Source organism: Protopterus annectens, chromosome 1.part0 (genome assembly GCF_019279795.1).
Source record: "Protopterus annectens isolate FY-2018-M chromosome 1.part0, PAN1.0, whole genome shotgun sequence".
NCBI classification, from domain to species: Eukaryota; Metazoa; Chordata; order Ceratodontiformes; family Protopteridae; genus Protopterus; species Protopterus annectens.
Genome location: NC_056725.1, coordinates 158,552,682 through 158,573,048, shown reverse-complemented (window position 1 = coordinate 158,573,048; position 20,367 = coordinate 158,552,682). Strand labels below are relative to the sequence as shown.

General features: G+C 41.3%; 1 protein-coding gene across 1 annotated transcript in view; it reads left to right on the top strand.

Annotated features, from left to right (window-relative positions):
- LOC122787719 (WD repeat-containing protein 62-like) overlaps positions 1 to 20,367 on the top strand; it is a 1,689,893-nt gene that overhangs the window by 1,392,766 nt on the left and 276,760 nt on the right. Inside the window, exon 23 of the mRNA XM_044054617.1 lies at positions 15,830 to 15,994. Within this exon, the coding sequence (XP_043910552.1) occupies positions 15,830 to 15,994 (165 nt within the window). The remainder of the gene's footprint in view (positions 1 to 15,829; positions 15,995 to 20,367) is intronic.

Below are 20,367 nucleotides of genomic sequence, written 5' to 3'. Positions count from 1 at the left end.
GAGCATGTCACTTTAACGAAGGTAATTTTGGTGAATGCAAAAAGAACAAGTATTGTTCACAGAAATTACTTCCACAAACAATGGAGTTGGCCTCTGTTAAGTGACATTAGAATTGTTATATATAATTGGAGGGTGTCCCTACATATTGGAGTACATGGGGGCTTGGCCCCCTGCAAACAATTTGTTGTAATTTTCACCTAAAGTAATTTCAATAAACCGTTTTCAATTTGTTTCCATACACCAAAATTACCTTAGTCGACTCAACATGAATTTGTAGAGGTGCAAACTGAAGAGCAGGGGTAGTTGGAAATATTTCAGTAAGAGAAGTAAAGTTATATATAACAAATAAGTAGGAGGGGAAGCTAAAGGTGCGAGTTTCAAAGTAAAGGGTAATAGAGAGATTTTAGCAAAAGAAAATTTGAGAGTAAGAGCAAAAGAGTAACATAGGGAAGTTAGGCTGACAAGTTGTCTACTGAGTTTCCTTATGCAAATGAGGAGTTTGGAGTGTTAGAAGATTTGACAGCCTGTAACCTACATCTCTGAAGCAGTGAGACTCACTAAGGTTGAAAAGGAATTGTTTTAATTTGTCTTTAAAGGTGCTGTAATTCATGTCAATTAGTTTCTTTTTGGAGCTGCTCTAATTTGCAGGCACCAGCTTGCTGATGCTGTTCATTAGTGCTTTTCATGAAAACTTATCCAGATTCATTAGTGATTGAGTATAATACTGCAGTCGCTGATGGTACTAATACTCTCACACTAGATTGTGCATATCCGGGGGTCTGTTACTTGTCATGAGTCATGTCCTGGCCTGAGGTCCATGCTGTGTGGGGTGGATGAATGTTACAGCATTGCTGTCCTATAACTTAGCTGATTGAAGGCATTATTCCACATACTGGACAAACATGTCATGTAAGAAGTCATTTTTTTTCTGTCCAGAGAGATTTCTACCACAACTAGTAATCAGCCTACCCTTTTCCGAGTGGTGGGTAGTCTGTGCAGCACAACCTGCCTTACCACTTAAAGAGCCTTTTCTCCTTCACGATGTATGGAAGCTGCATACTTTTGCAAAAGGCTGTCCAGATCAGGAGGTCCTTCCACAGCAGTGAGACTAATGGGCAACATCTGTTAAACTTCACTTAAGATACCTTTGTTTTGTTTGAGTTAAGGTATTCTGATCATGAAGAGATCATGAACATGGCTTCATCTTTGCACTCCATACCTTGCTGGATGCAAGCAGGGTAAACTAGGTTAGTAAAGTTTTGCCTTAATGTTGTAGATACGGATATTCTCCATATTGTCCTTTCTTCAAGAGTTTTTTCCTCATTTATTTTTAAAAGACTCTTGTATTGCCCTTACAGTTTGGAGAATCTGTGAACAGTTTCAGATGTTTCTTTTTTTACGTAAGACTATTGACAAAGTAGTGTGTATGCAGTTGTATTCTTAGTTGACACCTCTTGATTTCTTCAATCCGATTACCTCTTTATGGCTAGAGATCAGTGGTTATATTTCATTCCGGTCCTCCTAAATCTCACGGCTGCATTTCATATGATGCATTATGGCATCTTAAGTGATTGCAGTTATGTGTACTGTGGTTTCTCTGGTATTTTACTTAATTTGTTTACCTCTCATCTCTCAGACCAGTCCTAAAGCATGGGGTCAGTATTAGTCCTGTAGTCATTATCGCCGTGAATGTGGGGTTCCTTCTTGGTGCCATTGTTGTTCACTGTCTATACACTGTTTCTTAGCGTGACCTTAGGATATGCATTTCTTGTCAGTCTTGCACACATAGTATTTGGTGATATGTCTCCTATGGTCAGGATTCTCTTTCTGATTTTTCCTCCCTTGGAAAACTGTTTTAAGCCAGTTCTCTGATGGCTGCATGAGAATAACTTGAAGCTTGCCCCTTTCAAAGCAGAGATGATACTGATTTATGCCATTGTATGTCTGTCTCATCTTCATTTCCTTTCCCTACCTATTTTACATGGGAGGAACGATTGAAATTTGTATCTGAAGTCTGATCTTGTCATTAATCGTAATAATAGATTGACACTGAAGAGCTAAATGTTGGCTGTTATCAAAACATGGTATCTTCATGTAAGAAGCAGTGCTCAGATCACAGCTTAATTCTGCTACAGTGATTCATGTCCTGCTATCTTCTTACCTCGGGTACTGAAATATGTCCATTCTCTGCTGAAGGATTTGCACTGGCTGCCAATCAGTGAGATCAGTTTTTTTTAAATCTTCTTACTAACATCTTGAACCCAACATGTCCTGTGTCCTTTCTTGTTGAAAAAAGCATGCTATCTGTGTTCCAGCAGAAACCATTTGATAATTAAAGTGACTGCTAGTTTTTACAAGGTCTTGGGCTTAAATTCTCACGATGGTCATCTTTAGTTTACCACGCACACATCCTTTGATGTCAGCAACTTTATTGATTCAAGCTTGCAACTCCAAGGGGTCCTTCAGTAGATCCCTGAAGTGTCATTTATTTAGGCAGGTTTATTTAAATTCTTCACAATGGGGTATACTGAATGACTGTGGCTCTTTCTTTTATTTTACACTTATTGGTGTTTGTAGTGCTACAGTTTCATGGGTAGTTACTAGGCATGCAGTCCAGCAGGACATTGAGGTGCCAGAACAATTTCTAGTTTGCCCAAGACCACTGTCAGTTTGAGACTTGCTGTGAGTCCCATGGTAGGTAAGTGAAAGCTGAAGGAATAAATCCTTTAACATCTCATAGACTTAACCATCTGTGTTAATTATTTTTTGTCATTTATATATCTATTCCATAAGATGTTTAGATAATGAACAATTACATATGATTAATAAACTCTCACTGACTTCTGGACATATTCCTCTGCTGTTCTTCCTCACATGCACTTCTGCTGTGGTAGAGCTTTTGTGATAGGTTCACACTCTGCTGTTAAACTGGCAGTACTGGGTGCCATGTTTTCTGAATTATAGCTGGGGTTGGCTTGCCTCTCTTACCCTGAACTCATCTCTGAACTCGTTGTAAGCACTAAATAAGCTACTAATTACTACAACACTAAACTTTCCTCACTTATCTAGAGGAAAACAGTTTTTAGTACTTAATAAATAAGCGCCTATCCAGGCATGCCTAAGGGTCAGCTCCTGGTGTTTTCTCCTGTCTACCTGATGAATCTGGGCATCTTGGGGCAATGCAACAATTGCCTCATGTACACAGACAACCCTCTCCTCCTACCACCCAACACTACAACCTGTGAGAGATGCACGTATATAGCCAAACTGGAAGCAAAGCTCTCTTCATCCAAGACTGGGCTAGACAGTCAAGAGGAGAAGGTAAACACTTGCAGCACACTACACTCATCACATAGTCCCTCAAAACTTACACCACCAAAACACACACACCTACATTTGCGGAGGCTCTCAATAAAAATCTGCCCCAGCAACAGAGCCCTCCAAAGCAGAAACGCACGCAACCTCCACCCCCCAACACAACCCAAATGACACATAGCCCACAAACTCAGTTTGCCAGTCAACCACAGCCCATAAGGCATAACAACGTACCCAACACTCTAGTCATAGGTGACTCTATAGTTAGGCACACTGATGTTCCACTCACCAGGCTAAACAAGGAGAAAGTTACTGTCAGCTGCCTGTCAGGTGCCATGATCCACCACATAACACACGCACTCGGGTCACTCCACAACAAGTACAAATATGACTCTCTCATTGTCCATGTTGATGTGAATGACCCGAGACGTACCTCCCTCGACTTTATGAAAAGAGACATAGAGGGCCTCTCCAATCTTGTAGCCCAGGCAGGTATGTCCCTAGCCCTGAGTAGCATCCTGCCATCACCCAGAATGATACCACAGTACAAGGACAAAATGATTGACTTCAACAATTGGCTAAGCTTCTGGTGTCATTCTAAGGAGATCCAGTATCTGTCTGCCTGGGATGACATGATCGACAAACCATGATGCTTTGCCAGAGATGACCTGCATCTGTTGCCCTTGGGATTCCGGATACTGGCTAAGGCTCTTGCCACCCCTATAGTGCCTTTTTTAAGCAAGGTTCAAATGACAAAATTCACCACAGTAACAAGTACAAGCAAGCAAAATCTGAGGGTAATGCTACTTAATGCTAGAAGTCTAAACCTCAAAATGAACTCACTCGAGGCACTCCTTAAAAAGGAGAACATCGACATCTGTGCAGTGTCAGAGACCTGGTTCAAGGCTCCAGAGAGCACCCCTGCATTACCAGGCTATAATTCATACCACACCTTTCGGCCACCTAACCTGGACCGAAACACTAAAGGTGGAGGCGTGTCCATATTTATTAAGGATGCCCACACCACCAGGCTAGTTGCTCAGCATAATGCATCCGAGATTATCCAAGTGCAACTAACTCTGGGCAAGACCGCAATCCAAATTGAAGCTTGCTACAGATCCCCCACCATGCCCCGGGTTCCCACTTCTCATTTCTAGATGCACTGGAAAATATTAGCGTACAACCCAACACCCTAATAATAGGCGATTTCAACTACCCCACCATTAACTGGGAAAACTACTCATACCAATTCTTTTGCTCAACGTTTTCTGGAATTCATAAATTCCAATGCCTTGGATCAACTTATCCACACCCCCACCAGGGGCAGCAATATCCTACACCTGGTCATTACCAACATGGGTGACCAGTGTTCCACACCAAAGGTCAATTACTCATTGGTCAGATCCGACCACAAGCTAATCACCCTAGACATCCACATCCCATCCCCATCCCACATTAGGGAAACTACCGTAAAAAAATTCTCCAAAGCCAACTTCACGCTTCTTAAGACAGAAGTGGCAAACTTCAAGACACCCATGCAGACGAACAGCAGAGGTACAACTGCTGAATCCTACACAGTTGCACTTTATAAGCACTTACACTAGTGCATGGATCGTGCTATCCCTAACAGAACTAAGATGTTATCCTCCAACAAAATTAAGCCAATATGGTGGTCCTCTGCCATAAACAAACACTACAACAGAAGAAAGAAACTGTTGCAAAAAATAGTAAAATCCCATGATTGGAGGAATTCCCTGGTCAGCCTCAGTAAGAAGCTGAGATCCCTCATAAAATCTTCCAAAGCTAGTTACGAAAACAAAATTGCCACTGATTCTAAAGACAACCACAAAGCATTCTATAGCTATGTCAATAATCTCAATGGCAACACTCAGATCTGCTGTGAGTTACAGCACAAGGCACTAAATATACAGAACCAACTGATATTGCCAACATCCTGGCAGATAGGTTCAGTGCTAACTTTACCCCCCTCTCACCCCCTAAAGGGCCCATCTCTATACCGGAAGAATGCAAAGTTCCTGTAATCACGGCTGCACAGGCAAAAACCACACTCTCCAAAGCCAAGAACACAGCATCCATGGGACCTGACAACATCCCAGGCTGCATTCTACATGAACTACAGAGCGAACTGGCACCCCACCTAAGTACCATGTTCAATCATAGCCTCACCTCAGACTTTGTGCCCACTGAATGGCGCACAGCAACTGTTTTCCCACTCCACAAAGGGGGAGCCACCATGGACTTTGGGAACTTACCGCCCTATTAGCCTGATCAGCCTGGTCTGCAAGGCCATGGAACATATCATCATGGAACTTATAAACAAAGACATTGCTAATCTCCAAACTCTGGACCCTGCCCAGTTCGGGTTTGTAAAAGGCAGATCATGTCTCCTAAACCTGATAGACTTCTTTGAAGCAGTCACCAAAGCCGTAGACAAGGGTAAGTTGATTCACACAGCCTATCTAGATCTTGCCAAGGCTTTCGACACCATCCCCCACTCTGGAATTATAGATAAACTCACTAAACTAGGTGTAAATCTCTGTCACAAGATGGGTTGCCAACTGGCTCACTGACAGAACCCACACTGTGAAAGTAGCAGACTCCAAATCCGGCTTCAGACCAGTGACAAGTGGAGTACCACAGGGTTCAGTCCTGGATCCTCTCCTGTTTGGTATATACTTCTCTAAAGTACAGGCTAACACAGACGGTCTTTGCCTAATGAAGTTCGCAGATGACTGCAAATTAGGAGCCATAATCAAAACTCCTAACGATGTGGACATCCTACAAAAGGGCCTCACTGAGACAGATGCCTGGTGTCAAAGCCATGGCCTCAAGCTCAATGCCAAAAAGTGCATTGTCATCCCCTTTGTTAAAAACTCTGTATCCATGAACTACCACATAGGCGGTAGTAAACTTAACACCGAAAGTGTGATAAGAGACCTTGGGACACAGGTGGACAGTAGTCTCTCCTTTGATAATCACATCGCCACAGTAGTCGGGAAATCCTATATGGCACACCTCATCACAAAAGGTTTCTCATCCAGGAAAAAAAGAGGTCATTGTTCCCCTCTACTCGTCACTCATTAGACCCATTATAGAGTACAATGCCCCTTTTGGTATGTACCTCAAAAGACTTCTACAACAACTGGAAAGACCACAGAAATACCTCACAAAGAGGATTATCAGCCTCAAACAGATGCCCTATGCAGGCCGTCTCAAAAATCTCCAGCTTTACTGCATCGCATATCGCCTACTCAGAGGAGATCTCTGCCTGACATACAAAGCTATGTCAAACCCAGAGCTGTTGGACATGCTCCACTTAAATCCCAATCCCTCCGAGCTACACGCTCTAGGGACCTAAATCTTGTCACCACAATAAACAGAACATGCTGGAGGGATAGATTCCTGTCCCAGAGACTTCCCATACTCTGGAATAAATTACCTATCTATATCAAACAAAGCTCCTCATTAGCACTCTTCAAGAAAAATCTTGATGATTGGATGGGAAATGGGAAATTCATCCCGGGGATCACTTCTGTGGCTCTGCTCGACAGTGGCACAGGAAAATAATTTTCTTAGGTGGTGAAAGTCAGGGTACCATTTTAGCTAGACTTATATAGGCCCTAGGGCCAATAGCTTAGTACCTGCCTATGAACCTATATCTGAATAGGTTTTGTTCTCCATTTTCTTAGTCTTAAGACTCCCCTCTCTCTGAGTGGCATTTTTGAAAGTCCAGTTTCTCCCTGCTTTGCATATGACCTAAACGGTGGCTACTCCTTAGGGCATTTTTTGCAAGTTATTTAAAGGTTGTGCTATTTTGCCCTCTCTCTGATTTGGTGCCACCCTTGGCAAAGGAGTTTCTATTTAAGGTTCCTTCTGTTTAGTTCTCAAGTGTTTGCCATTGAACTTGATGCAATGAGTGAGCAGAACTCTTGTTTACCTCACAGTGCCTGGCAGCTGGTAAACCTGCCTTTGGAGTTTAGGGAGGTCTTTTCTGTGGTAGTGACCCCCTTCCTTATTCACAGATTTTGAAGGCCTGTAAAATTTTTCACAAATGCCCCTTCACATGATGCAAAGAGGAGTTTCAAGTCTGTTTCAGTTTAATGACCAAATATGCCTTTCCAGTACCACCCTCCAGCTTTACCTCTGTTCACAAGGAGGGAATGAGCAGTTATTCCCAGAGAACTTCCTTCCAGCTGTCTATGTTTAAGTTGAAGGCAGATATAGAATCACATTATTTAACCTGCAGAGGAAGTTTATCCCAGAGAAGGAGGACGTTGGTGGATGATGAATCTCTCTCTCTCTCTCCCCATCACATTCTGTTTATCTGCTGAGGAAGGTTCTTGTATCTGGGTCTAGTGTTATCTGCTCTGTTTGACTCAGCGATATAGGAGGTCAAGAACTACCAGATTTTTAACATCATAATTAACGATGTACTCAGTAGGTTTGCTGACTGGCTGATTGTTCTATAATTTCCAGGGTCAGCACTAGGGCCACCATTGTGGAGGGGTTTCACGACAGCAGTGAGCTAGGATTCAGGTATCTAGCCTGTGGCTACGCTTAGGTGAAACAGTTTAAGGAGATGTTCAACTAGAACCTGTTTAGCACTGTTTACTAATCACTCAGATGTGTTATCAGGACCCATGCAAGAAGTGGTTATGGTTTTAGATAAGGCTTTAAAAACATGTTCTTTAGTAATGATGGAGTAAGGGAATTTGGGGTGAGTGGTGTTGGAATAGGTGTTTGTGGGTGAAGTTTGCAGAGAAGTTTCTTGCTGGTATATTTGTTGTCATCTGGAACAGACAGAGTCCCGTTAAGGAGAAGTTCAAAGCAATACTAAGTGTTATTCTTTAGTTTGCTAACATAACTAAAGAAGGATTTTTAGCTGTCCTTTTCTTCAGAATCTAATCTCCATTCATGTATCTCTCTTCTGGCCTTTATAGTTCTTTTCATTTTTGTAATATTTTTATATTACTATGATTCTTGGGAGCTGTCCTCTAACTGTAGAGTTTTAAGTATTTCTTGTTATAAAGTTTATATTGTTGACACTTGGGGGGGGGGGGGAGTAAATTTCCTATTGTATTTGTCACTCATCTGGACTGCTAAATCTAGGAGTTCTGATGAAGTCCACATTATAGTGGATGAAAGTGCCAAATCCATAACAACAAGTCTGTTATTTTATCTGTCATTACATCTGTGGTAATATAGCTAGCTGGTTCATGTTTTCTTCCGAGGAATCCTACACTATTAGCGTTTACTTGTTTTTGGATAAATCTAGGAGTTTGTCAGAGCATAAAACTCCTTATTGAAGTTGGCTGCTGGCTGTATCAGAAGTAGTGATCTCCTTCTTCTTTCGGCTTTTCCCGGTTAGGGGTCACCACAGCAGATCATCTGTCTGCTCATGATTGGCAGTGGAGTTTTACAGTGTCGAGTTGCCAGCTTGGCACCAAACCTTCCACAGAAGAGACACACACGCACACACACACGCACACACGCACACACACACGCACACACGCACACACACACACACACACACACACACACACACACACACACACACACACACACACACAGTGGCAATTTAGAGTGTCCAGTCCACCTACTGCATGTATTTGGGATATGGGAGGAAACCGGAGTGCCCGGAGGAAACCCACGCGACCACAGGAAAGACATGCAGACTCCGCACAGAAGATACCCCAGCTGAGAATCGAACAGGAGAACCTCTTGCTTTGCGGCGGCAACGCTAACCGCTGCACCACTGTGGCCACCCATCGGAAGTAGTGATGTCATGGGTAAATTTCTTCATGTAATTGTTTAAGGTTCACCCTTTTGAAGTCTTTAAATATGGAGACATTAGTTATAGGGGATGGGGGGGTCAAGAGTAATGTCATGAGTTTATAGTGCATCTTAACTGAGGAATGAGAGATTAGGGGGAGTGGAATAAGTTGAGGCAGCTCCTGTTCAGTTTCCTGCTCTTAAATGCTGAACTATGAGTTCCCCTCACGTGATTTCCTTGTGCATTATGAAGGCCCTTGTGTCTTTGGATCTGATGTTATCCATGTCACTATTCCTCACTTTAGGGTTGTAGGATCCAACATCTGATCAGAGCTGGCAACTTTTCAGACAGATCCTAGGCTCAAGCTCCTCCCACTCCCATAATCCCTTGCTGCCCTCTGACCCCTCAGATCTCATTTGCCACTCATCTCTACAGACGTGATTCCTTCTGGCTTGAGTCCTCCTGTGGGATAAGTGACTTTTTCAGCATTTTTTGTTCTCCCTCTAGCTTAAATCTATTTCTGTTTGTATTATTGCTTGCTAGATGTTAGGTTTTTTGTCCCGCTTAACTCCCCTCCCTTTCTAATTATTGTTTATTCTTAGTATACCTTTTGGTACCATTTTTCAATTTTGAATTTTCCTTAGCCTTTCTTGTGCATAGTAGTTGTATTGTTGTGGATGCTGTTTTAGCTGGGTTTTTGGCAGCAATTTTTTTTCTCTGGTTTATGGCTTGGTTCTGTGTTTGACTTTGGTGCTTGGTCTGTTAAACCCATTATGTCTAATAGGCCTGCTAGGTTTAAAAGGTGCTCCTCATGTGTTCAGAAGATGCCCATCTTTGACTCACATGAGGAGTGCCTCTGTTGTTTGGGTGCCGACCACCTGGATGTTGAATGCGGCATTTGTGCCATGTTCAACCCCAGGGCTTTGGTCGAGCACCGTAACAAATTATTGAAAAGCATGCTTCGGGGGGGGGGGGGTCACTTGGTCCAGTCTCTGACCAAGCAGGGCCACTCCGATCACAAGAGGAAGCCTCCCTCTGTTTCAGGGTCCTCTTCTTCAATAAAGACTAGGCTGTCAGATCCTAAGTCCTTGGATCCGACTTCAGCCTCGGTGCTCGACGAGAGCCCTCAAGTCTTTCCAGGATCCAAGGCTTCCTGTTTGAAGCCTTCAGATCTGAGGTCTCATGAATCTGTTCCCAGATCCAAGGCCTCCGGATCGAGGCCTTCAGATCTGACCAAAACTGTGCCTGCTACAGATCTGTCCTCCTTGAATCTGAAACATTTGAGTGCTACACGCTCGGATCCTCAGGATTCCTCAGATTCGAAGTGGATGGTTCGGGGACCCATGACGAATCCCACCATTTTGATTGTGGACTCTGCTTCACCCTCAGGATCCGAACAGTTTTCCTCTGCTGCTGGCCATGGAAAGCCATTCCTCTGACAAGGTCAAGAGGTCTTTTGGGTCCAGGCATGTGTCCCCAGTTAGATTGTCTGCTTCATCTAGGTCCTCCAGGAGCTTGCTCCCTTCTGACATGGACAGGATGATGAGGTCCTTCCTCAAGGCTCAAATAGAGTTGGGGCATATGACTAGGAGTCCTTCTCCCGCCTCTACATTTCTATCTCTTCATCTGACCCAGGCAGTTTTGAACTTTCAGGACCTGGGACACGGTGAAAAGGTGACTGGGATTACTGGAGCCCACTTTGGCTCTACCCTGTCTGAGTCCCTGACCAGCTCTGACCTTTCTCCCTCAGAGTGGACTGGGTCCTGGATCTGAGCTGCCTCTCTGGAGTCCTTGGTGGAGAGTTCCGGTCCAGTTTTTTTGGACTGGTCTCCCTCCCTCAGCACTTCGGCTCTCTACAGCTCAGGGCCAGTATTATCCTGGAGCCTTGAGATGGTTACTTGCTTTGCTCCCCCTTCTCAGGTGGCGTTGTCCGCTGAGAATGGGGAGGAGGCATCGTCCAGCCCTTTGGCCTTCTGGGTAGTAGAGAGGACCTTCTTCACTGCTGGAGTTGCCTCCCCTGGGCCCTTCCCAGCCCCTCTTGTCTCAGAGAGATGAGCCTTTTCATACTGCTCCTGGTCAGCCTTTCTGAAGCGGCTTTCAATGGGGAGTTACTCCACTTGGGGTTCCCCACTTTTCTGAATCCTCCCCTGAGTTCCCCTCAGAGGAGGTGTCCCGGAAGAGAATGTGCTAGACTCACAATGGAGTCTCTCACCGAGGATACAGACATCGATGAAGACAGGTCTTCCAGATATCTGCCCAAAGATGTCTCCTTTGGAGACATACTAGAGATTCTCAGGTTGAAAGGTGGATGGTCTTCCCAACCCCCATCCTCCGAGGAGTCCGTGTTCCTGAAAGCTTTCAGAATGGGGCCATTTGCCACCTTGCCCCCCCCCACCCGCCGCCAACAAATTGATAGACCTTATCACCAGCCCAGCAGGGCATAGAAGGAACCTGATTCTGTGGAGCCAGTGCCCAAACAAGCAGAAAAATTCTTAAGTCTTCTGCTCTTAAGTCTTCCCTCAGACAGTTTTGGTCCAAAAGGCGTGCCAGTTGATGCTATAGTGGTGGCTGCTGCCACTAAAATGGAGTTGGCGGAACATAGTACATTTGTCCATTCTCCCAATCATTAATCCTGGGAGATTGACAGACATGGAAAGTGGGGTTTTGCCTCAGCTACATTCGGTCTGTGGGCACTTAATTACTTGGTACATTTCACCTGCCTCCAAAGGGATTTGGTCAAGGAACTCACCACTTCCCTTCCTGAGTTGATGCCTGCCAAAGACTTCAGCAAAGTGTCTCCCAAGCTATCCACTCTTGCATCCCTAGCTAATTCCTCAATGAGGTTGATTTCCAGTACTGTGGAAGACACCTCTCAAGTGGCCGGCACAGGCATCACTATTTGACACTTCACCTGGCTGCGTCTATGCAGGTTTGAGTTGGCAGGTATTAATAATTCCCTACAGAAATGTTGGGAGTGTAAATGACTGCAACTATGGAAGTTTGAATAACACCTTCACTGAAATATCTCTTAAGACATAGGCAAACATATATTTATGTAAAGGAAAACAAACTATATCAACATGTTCCCAGTTACAAACGTTATACATTACATTTTTTCTTATGCATAATTGTCATCAGTCCAACATTATGTAAATTGCTCAATGCCTGCCTTCCCTTAAGCCTCCTCCTACAAAACATTATTCTGCATGTATTGTCTCTGCAATTTCCATCTTTTTTTCTATATAACTTGTTCCTTCCTTTTCTAAAGATCCCATTTCCAGTTCTTTTATCTCAGTTACAGTATTCAGTACTTCAAGTATAGTTGGTTTAGACTTTGATTTCTATTTTCTAGTAATTGCTTTTTTTGGCAGCCACCAGAATTAAACTTAAGGCATTACTGTGCCTAGGCAATTCAGATCCTGTGCCCCAGCTCAGAAGAATGATTTCTTTAGTTATACCCATTTGCTCACCTAATATTTCTAACATAGTACTCTGTAGGGAATTGTTAGTCTACCAACTCATTATACTCCCAAAGCTTATGTTCCCAGTTGCCGCTTTTCCTCCCAGTCAGTAATTTGCCATCTACTTGATGAAAATTTCTTTGGAGTCTGCTTGGGGTCTAAAATACCAATGCACACACTTCCTAGCAAAATTCCTAAAACTTCTAAACTTTGTTGCATTCTTGGGAGCCATACATATGTCCTCCCATTATTTCTTCTTGAATTGCTTATGTAATCTGTCTCTTTTCTTACCTCCTTTGATTGATTCTGATAGTTATAGTGCAATATTTTATATGCCCTAGTAATTATCCCTTTTTTAACAGCAGCTCCTGTTTTAAATTCAACTAAAATCCCCAACAGAGCAAATATTTATTTAATATTCCCCTATCCCTTTCTCGTTGCCTGTACTCTATCAATCCCTGATAGGGAAGACAATCTCTAGCCTGTTGTCCAATTGTCTTCTTGGCCTCGTCCATTCTATTACCTTTCCCTCTATAGTTATTTGCTCCTAATACCTTAGTTCCTTTACCAGTTTATTTCAAGTAAATTCCATCCCCCTCATGCCTATTCTGGAAGCTGTTGTTTATGGATATGGATAGCAAGATACAAGCAGTGAAAATGATTTTAGTTCCTTTAGCTTTATATACAGGTCAGGCATATTTTTATAAACCAGGGGAGAAGATAGAGACAGTAATAGAGTTGAAGGACATAATCTGGTAGGGGAAGAAGTCAAGGGTCAGGTGAGATAAGTTAATCCTTTCAATAGAACAAGGTAGTTTAGGATTACCTGATTTGAAGGGATACTTTACAACTATAGAGTTAAGGCTCATGTACATAACACAATCAGAAAGTTATAATTCAAAGTGGGAAGGGATGATGAAATGGGAAATTCAACAATCAAGGTGAAAGTTGTTTTTGATGCAGATCCTTAAGGAGAAAAACAACCTCCATATGGAATATTATATTCAGAAAGTATCAAAGTATTCTAAGAACTAAGCCAACACAGGAATTAAGAAAAGACATTCTGCCAGTAGGGATGACTGCGGTTAGTACAAGGAAGTGTTAATTTTGAACTGGGATTTAAGATCGGAATTGCCCAGGCACAGTAAGGCTTTATTAAATTTAATGGTATTGACTGAAAGAAAGTCTAGAAAATGGAAAATGAAATCTAAACCAACTGTAATGAAGGTATTGAGTATTCTAAATTAGATCAAAAACCTGGAGTTGGGATCTCTAGAAAAGCGAAGGAGCAAGTTACGTAGAAATAAAAGGAATTTGTGGGAACAATGAATGCAAATTAATGTTCAGGAAGAGAAATTTAAGGGAAGGCAGGAATTGAGTTGTTCGTGTAATGTTGAAGTTGTAATTGTTAAAGAAAAATTTGTGTAAGATGCATGAAGTTTTTTTATGTCCTATGAATTTGAATCTGAATTTGCCATTGCAAGCTAGCATTAGTTTTCTATAGTCATCACTTATTTTCAGACATCTCAGCTTTTCTTGAATTGATAGATACTGATGTTAATTTAAAGTGATTTTCTTGAACTTTGTGTTTCTTTAGGTAAGATTCTCTTAGAGACCTGGCCCATTTGGAGATTAAAACTCTTTGCTGGAGTCATTAACTCTTTCTCACCCCGTTTGAGTCACTTAGTCCTTAAAGTCAAACTTTTGCTTTGGATTACTTTAACAGCTGTCAAGGTGGCTTTCATTTAGGCTATTTAGTATGAACAGCTCTTCCTTAATTTGCATCAGCACACATCCAGAGTTGGTTTCTCATATCTTATATTCACTGTATTTCTAGATTTTGCCATTCACTTTTCCAGGTACAATGAATGAAAGAGAGGGTGTTCTCAACACTTAGTGTTTTAAAGAGTGTTTAGATATGAAGTATTTGTATAGTTTCACTGAGGACAGACTAGAATTGTATGTTTGGTTTGTATTGTCTGTTTAGCACGTAGTTGCCAGATCTGTTAACAAGCCATGTCTTCATGCTTGTCACATTGCTTAATTTTGTGATAAAAGAAAGAGAGTAAGCCCTTTCTTTGCTCTTTTTGACCCCATCTTCCAGAAAGGTTACAGTTTCCGTTGCTTGCTTTAAGGATGTCAGTCCACAATAATCCAATCTGTGGCTGTCCTACTTTTTGTTTGTCTTTTCAGCTATTCCCGGTTAGGGGTCGCCACAGCGGAACTCCAGTCCGCTAATGATTGGCAGTAGATTTTTATGGTACCGAGTTGCCAGCCCGATGCCCAACCTTCAGCGAAGGCATGCCCATTCACGCATGTCTTTCGGAGGCCACTCGACTGCAGGGAGGACATGCAGACTCCACATAGAAGGCACTCCAGCTGAGAATCGAACAGGAGAACCTCTTGCTGGGAGGCAACAATGCTACCGCTGTAGCACCACGGCTTCTTGTGGCTGTCCTACTAAGCTTCCTGATTTAATTCCTCCACCTTTGCTTGCATTAACTGATTGAAAATCATTCATTCATTAAAATAGGGCCTACTGGCTTGGAGTTACCTCTGAGAAGATAGGTTGACATATATAGATGTCTATCATAACTCCTTATTTCTGACAGCATAACAGGCAGTGAGTCTTTTTGCCTTTTTTCCCATTAAATTAGCAAGGTTTATGATTTAGGCTTTTCAGTCTTCCTGTATTGCCTCATCTCTTTACCCTACCATGGCAAGAAAGCGTTATTTATACCTGAGTCTGATTCTCCTATTGGTGTTTCTTTGCGGAGTGCTTCAAAAGAGTTTTGTAAGATTGACTGCCCCAGAGACGTGTTGTTTAAATACAGTTTGCCAAATAGTGTATCAACTGTTTGATGGATGCTCTTAGAAGATAGACTCACTAATTGCTACACAATAAACAGCCCAAAGTTGTTTGAGATGTGCAATAGCCATTAAAATGAGTACTTCACAACTGCATTTTCAGTATTACATTTTGTGTATCTACCTTAATTTACAGATTAGCTGCTGTGTAATTGCATATGTAGGTAGTAGTCAGAAGAAGCAAAATAGCTCAGAATTTTTGCCATGAAATTAAAACATTGCAGTAGACCTTCTCAGATATTAGAAAATATAAAGCTGTCGTAAAACTTTGTTCTGATAATGTTAGTGCTTCTGTATGAATATCTTTTAGTAAGCCTTCTTTCCTGTCTTTGACACACAAAACATAATAGTACTACTTGAAAGTATTTTCATTTGTTTTTGTCATCTGCAGACATTGATTCGCTGAGCCAGCTTAGTTCTGATGATGGTTCTGCAGCTGAGGAAGATGATGCTTCGTCTGGTAGTATGCAGAAAGACCCATCTTCACCCCAGATTGCTGAGCAAGAGAAATTTCTTAAGAAACATTTTGAGACATTATGTGATGATATCTTCCAAGGTAACTTATTTGTGTTTCATGCTACATATTTTTGCAGCTTTTTTGTTTCTTTAGTTGGCATGGGTTCACTGAGTAACTTTCAGCTGCATAACTGGTCACATCTGCTCAAGATTTCAGGGTTATGTTTTCTGTACTTAAACCTTTAGACTGAGCAAAGCCTGAATTGTATACTCCATCATGATTTTTGCTTCCAGTATCTTATTTTACTTTAGTTGCAAAAAAGGGAAGGCTGTTTCAGAGGAGTTTTTTTTTCAAGTACAGCCTGTGCCATATCAATAGTCATAGTAGCATAAAATATTGTACAGTTTCACAATCTAAATAAAACAGCATATCATATATGTGATCGGTATTTCTATTTAAGTCAGTGGTTAACTGAAGCTAACATTAACAACCATCTTTCTATCTCTGCATGGATTTCTGGAACATACCATGCTCAGGAACACAAGTTCCCTCACTATGATGCAAACCATGACACTGTTCACCAAATGAGTAGACATACTTGTCTCAAGACTCTTTGTCAGTTTGTTTTTTGTTACTGTCACATTTTGGATCAAAAGCTTGTCTTGAGTTAAAGTCCTGCATTTGCAAAATAATAAAATGTCTGTGTGACTGTCAGATTTCCAACCAAGACCCATGCCAAGATTGTGCTTGCACTGTCTCATGCAGGAGCATAATGTCAAGTGCCATAAATGCCACGGATTCAACTGTGCTACTCATCAAGCCTGCAGCAAGAAGCTTTTGGTGTAGCTCGCAACCAAAAAAAGATGGCGATGGTTCAAAGTTTCTCAAGTGGAGACAAGTAGAGGGGCTCCTCCACTCAGCCCCAGGCAAACATAAGCTGAGCATCACCACATAGACCCAGGCTTAGAGTTTAGATTGAGTGATTGTTGAAGCCTGTGGTTGAGCAGGTTGACTCCAAGGTATGTACCCTTCTGTTATCAAAAGCACTGATCTGTAGTACTCAAAATCAAGGTTTTACCCCAAGGCTGCTAAGCTGATCAATCCAGTTTGAAGGTGGAGCTTTAGGAGGTTCCACACCAGTTTTGTGACTTAAAAATACAGCTTTCAAAAACATCTGGTAGGAACAGCAGGAGTATATCCTTAAGGAATTTATTCTGAAGCAAGTGTAGACCACTGCCCTCCACTGTGTCTTTTGCAGGCATGCACTCTTGGAGTGGATTCTATGTTGCCTAATGTCAAGCATACATTCTTCAGGCACTTATTTTTTTCATGAAACTATACACAAACCTGTGCCTAGAGTCAGTGGGTGAGGTTGTGAGATGCAGGATTCCATTCCTTTCAGGTTTCACCGAGGAGTTTCTGAAGACCTGGAAACCACTATCTGTGAGGCAGACCGGAAGAGTGAGCACAGAGGATTGCCCAAATTAGGGCTGACTGAGTAACATATTAGAGCTTCTCTGTAAAAATCGGTAACTTTTAAAAAAAGAAAAAAATCCATTTAGTGGCTAGTAATTACAATGTCTGGATGTCAGCAAAGAAGAAAGTTGGAACAAGTTAAGGAAAAAAATCAACCAGAAAAGAAAAGACTGTGGCGGAAAATAACCTTGTAGTTGCTCAGCTAAAAGTAGTTCAAGTTGCAGCTTTAGTACAGGAGGTAGCTTGCAGTGATCTAGAGGAAAAAATAAATATCCACTGAGAGTCATTTATCTATTCTTCCAGTGTGTATTTATTTTAAAGTCAAAAGACAAAAAAATGGAAAAAATTGTAGAAGCTTTAAGTAATCACTCAGATGAGCTGATAAAACTGTAGAAATCAGTAATAGGAATGAAGGGAAAGATTGACTGAACATGAGGATGTTTGAGAATTGTTTAAAATAGTAGCAGTAGAAGACAGAACACAGAGAAAAACTGAGATTTGTTGTTGTACCAGCGAAGCTGAATTGAGTGAACTGTATTAATTTTATGAAAGCACAAAAAAGAACTGAAGTGGTGTCCTCCACAGCAGGATTCATTAATTGAATTTAGATGGCACGTTTCTGATGGATGGATTTTAAACAGACTAGTTAGCAGCTGAGATGTAGTTATATAAGCCAAAAGAGCTGCTCTTAACAAAATTGTGGCACAAAGTATTTATGGAAGTTATTGACTGTACACCAAGCCGAAGACAAGCAACTTTATCCCAGCAGTCATGGGATGTTGAGAGGCAGGTGTGCATTTCAAGCTGATATATACAGCTACCTTCAGAATCTTTTTTTCCTGGAAGATCAAAGATGTTTTATATGCTGAACAGGCTCTGGTGGAAATAAAATTTAGCCAACAAAGAGTGAGCCAGTAAGCTGGATGGAACTGTACTTTTCAGTCTTCTGAATGTAAGAAAGCCCATTGAGATAGTGAGTTAGTGAAACCTAAATGCTTGATCAATAAAAAAAAATCCAGAAGCTGTCTAGAAAAATCAGGAATATTTTGGGCTTACAACAGAGGCTGATGTTGGAAGGTTGAGATGATCCAAGGAGGAGGAGGGGAGGCAAATGAATTAGAAACCCTGGATAGTGGTATTAACCCTCAGATTATTACTAATGATTTTGGTGATTTTAAGATTTATAATTTTAGTGACCAAGATATTTTTCCTGACCATGTGTCACTGAGAAAGGCTTAACCTTTGTACCCACTAGGAAGGGTTGGCTTGATGAGAACGATCCTGGACCTTAAAAACTATATACCAGGAAACTGAATTTATCACATTTATTTTTTAATGAACAGCACACAGACACACACATGGATTTACACATACCTAATATTTATAATCCTCCCTTACATCCAACCCAACTATTTCTCTTTTAGAGAAGCTTTGTGAATATAACATTCAGTTTTATCCAACACAAACAGATCTATTAAATTTATCTAGAGAGGAAATGATTGTCTTAAAAACTTTTTATATGAATAAGAATATCAGGTTAATGAAACTGGATAAAGGGGGTGGTCCAGTTGTAATCAATAGTCTAGATTATAATTTATGAAAACCCTGCTGTTGACAGATCAGTATGACGAAGCCTCTAGAAGCCAGCTTCATTTGGCATGTAATAAAATAGATCTCATTCTTTACTATTTACTGATGCAGGAACAGATTTCTGCACGATTATTCATTTGTGAACCAGGTATAAAACCTGACAGACCCACACTTCGACCTATAGATGATGCTAAGGGATCTAAAAAAAATGTAGTATGGCAAAAATTCATGGATGTTAATTTAAAGAATGTGCGTGAATAGGTGAAACACATTTATAAATATTGGTGGGAATTTTTAAAGAGCATAAGGCAGGATTTTTTTTCTGGCATCTATGGAAAACTACCCTTAAACTTGGGGAACTATTATGGTAGATCAAACTACATGCTTCAGGTCCTTTGGCCTTCATTATATGTGTTCTATAGCACCCATTTTAAAGTTGAAATCCCTTTATAGTCTTTAAGATTATTGATGTTATGTAAGAGAGCTGCAAAGCATACCCCTCCCAACACACACACACACACACACACACACACACACACACATACATACATACACATACACATACATACATGCAGACACACTTTGTCATTGATGTTTAGAAAGGCATTGAATGGACAAAATACATAAAACGTTTTTTGTTCTTAATATTTGTATAAAAGTCTCCTGATGCAAGTTGCGTGTTCTGTAAAGTAGCTCTGCATAGTATGCAGTTAAAGGTATTTTAAATGTGAGGTGGGGAGTGTTATCAGTGGCTGCTGTATATACTAGTGGTATTAAAGTAAGGAAGTCTGTTTGTCTGTTTCTTTGTTGTAACGTATCTAGGCTTTCCACTTTGATAGCATAAGAAAGGCTGGAGAAGAAGAATATATTAAAGCTAAGATAATATAATCTTTGGCTGCTGGGGTTGTAAATGTTTCTTGATCATATGTGCAAAATTAAAAGAATATTTTCTTTTTATACAGGTGGTTGTCTAGATTAACTTTCTTAGTTTAAGCTCTAAACAATTTTTTAATCAAAAATGCTTTCAAAACATGAGAAAATTATGAAACTTTTTTTTTTAGATTTGCAAAGTAACTAGATAATGTCCTTCGATTCTCATGTTGCAGTATTCATAACCTTAGGGAGTTGCTGCCTGCAGCACCGAACATCCGACCACTATACCAAAGTCTTAAAAACAGGCGTACTTCTGCATGTACCTAACTCAGAACTTTTCTGCCACAGTGTGTTTCAGACGTCCGATCGCCAGTCTCAGAAATCCAGTGTTTGTTAGACTTAGGCCACCCATTTTCGATGATTGTTTTCGGCTGTCCGCACTGAGATAAGTACCCTTATGGGATTTTATTGTTTCTTTGCCTTTTTCACACATTCATGTCATATAGAAAGTGAAAGTGTGCTTGTGGAAGACA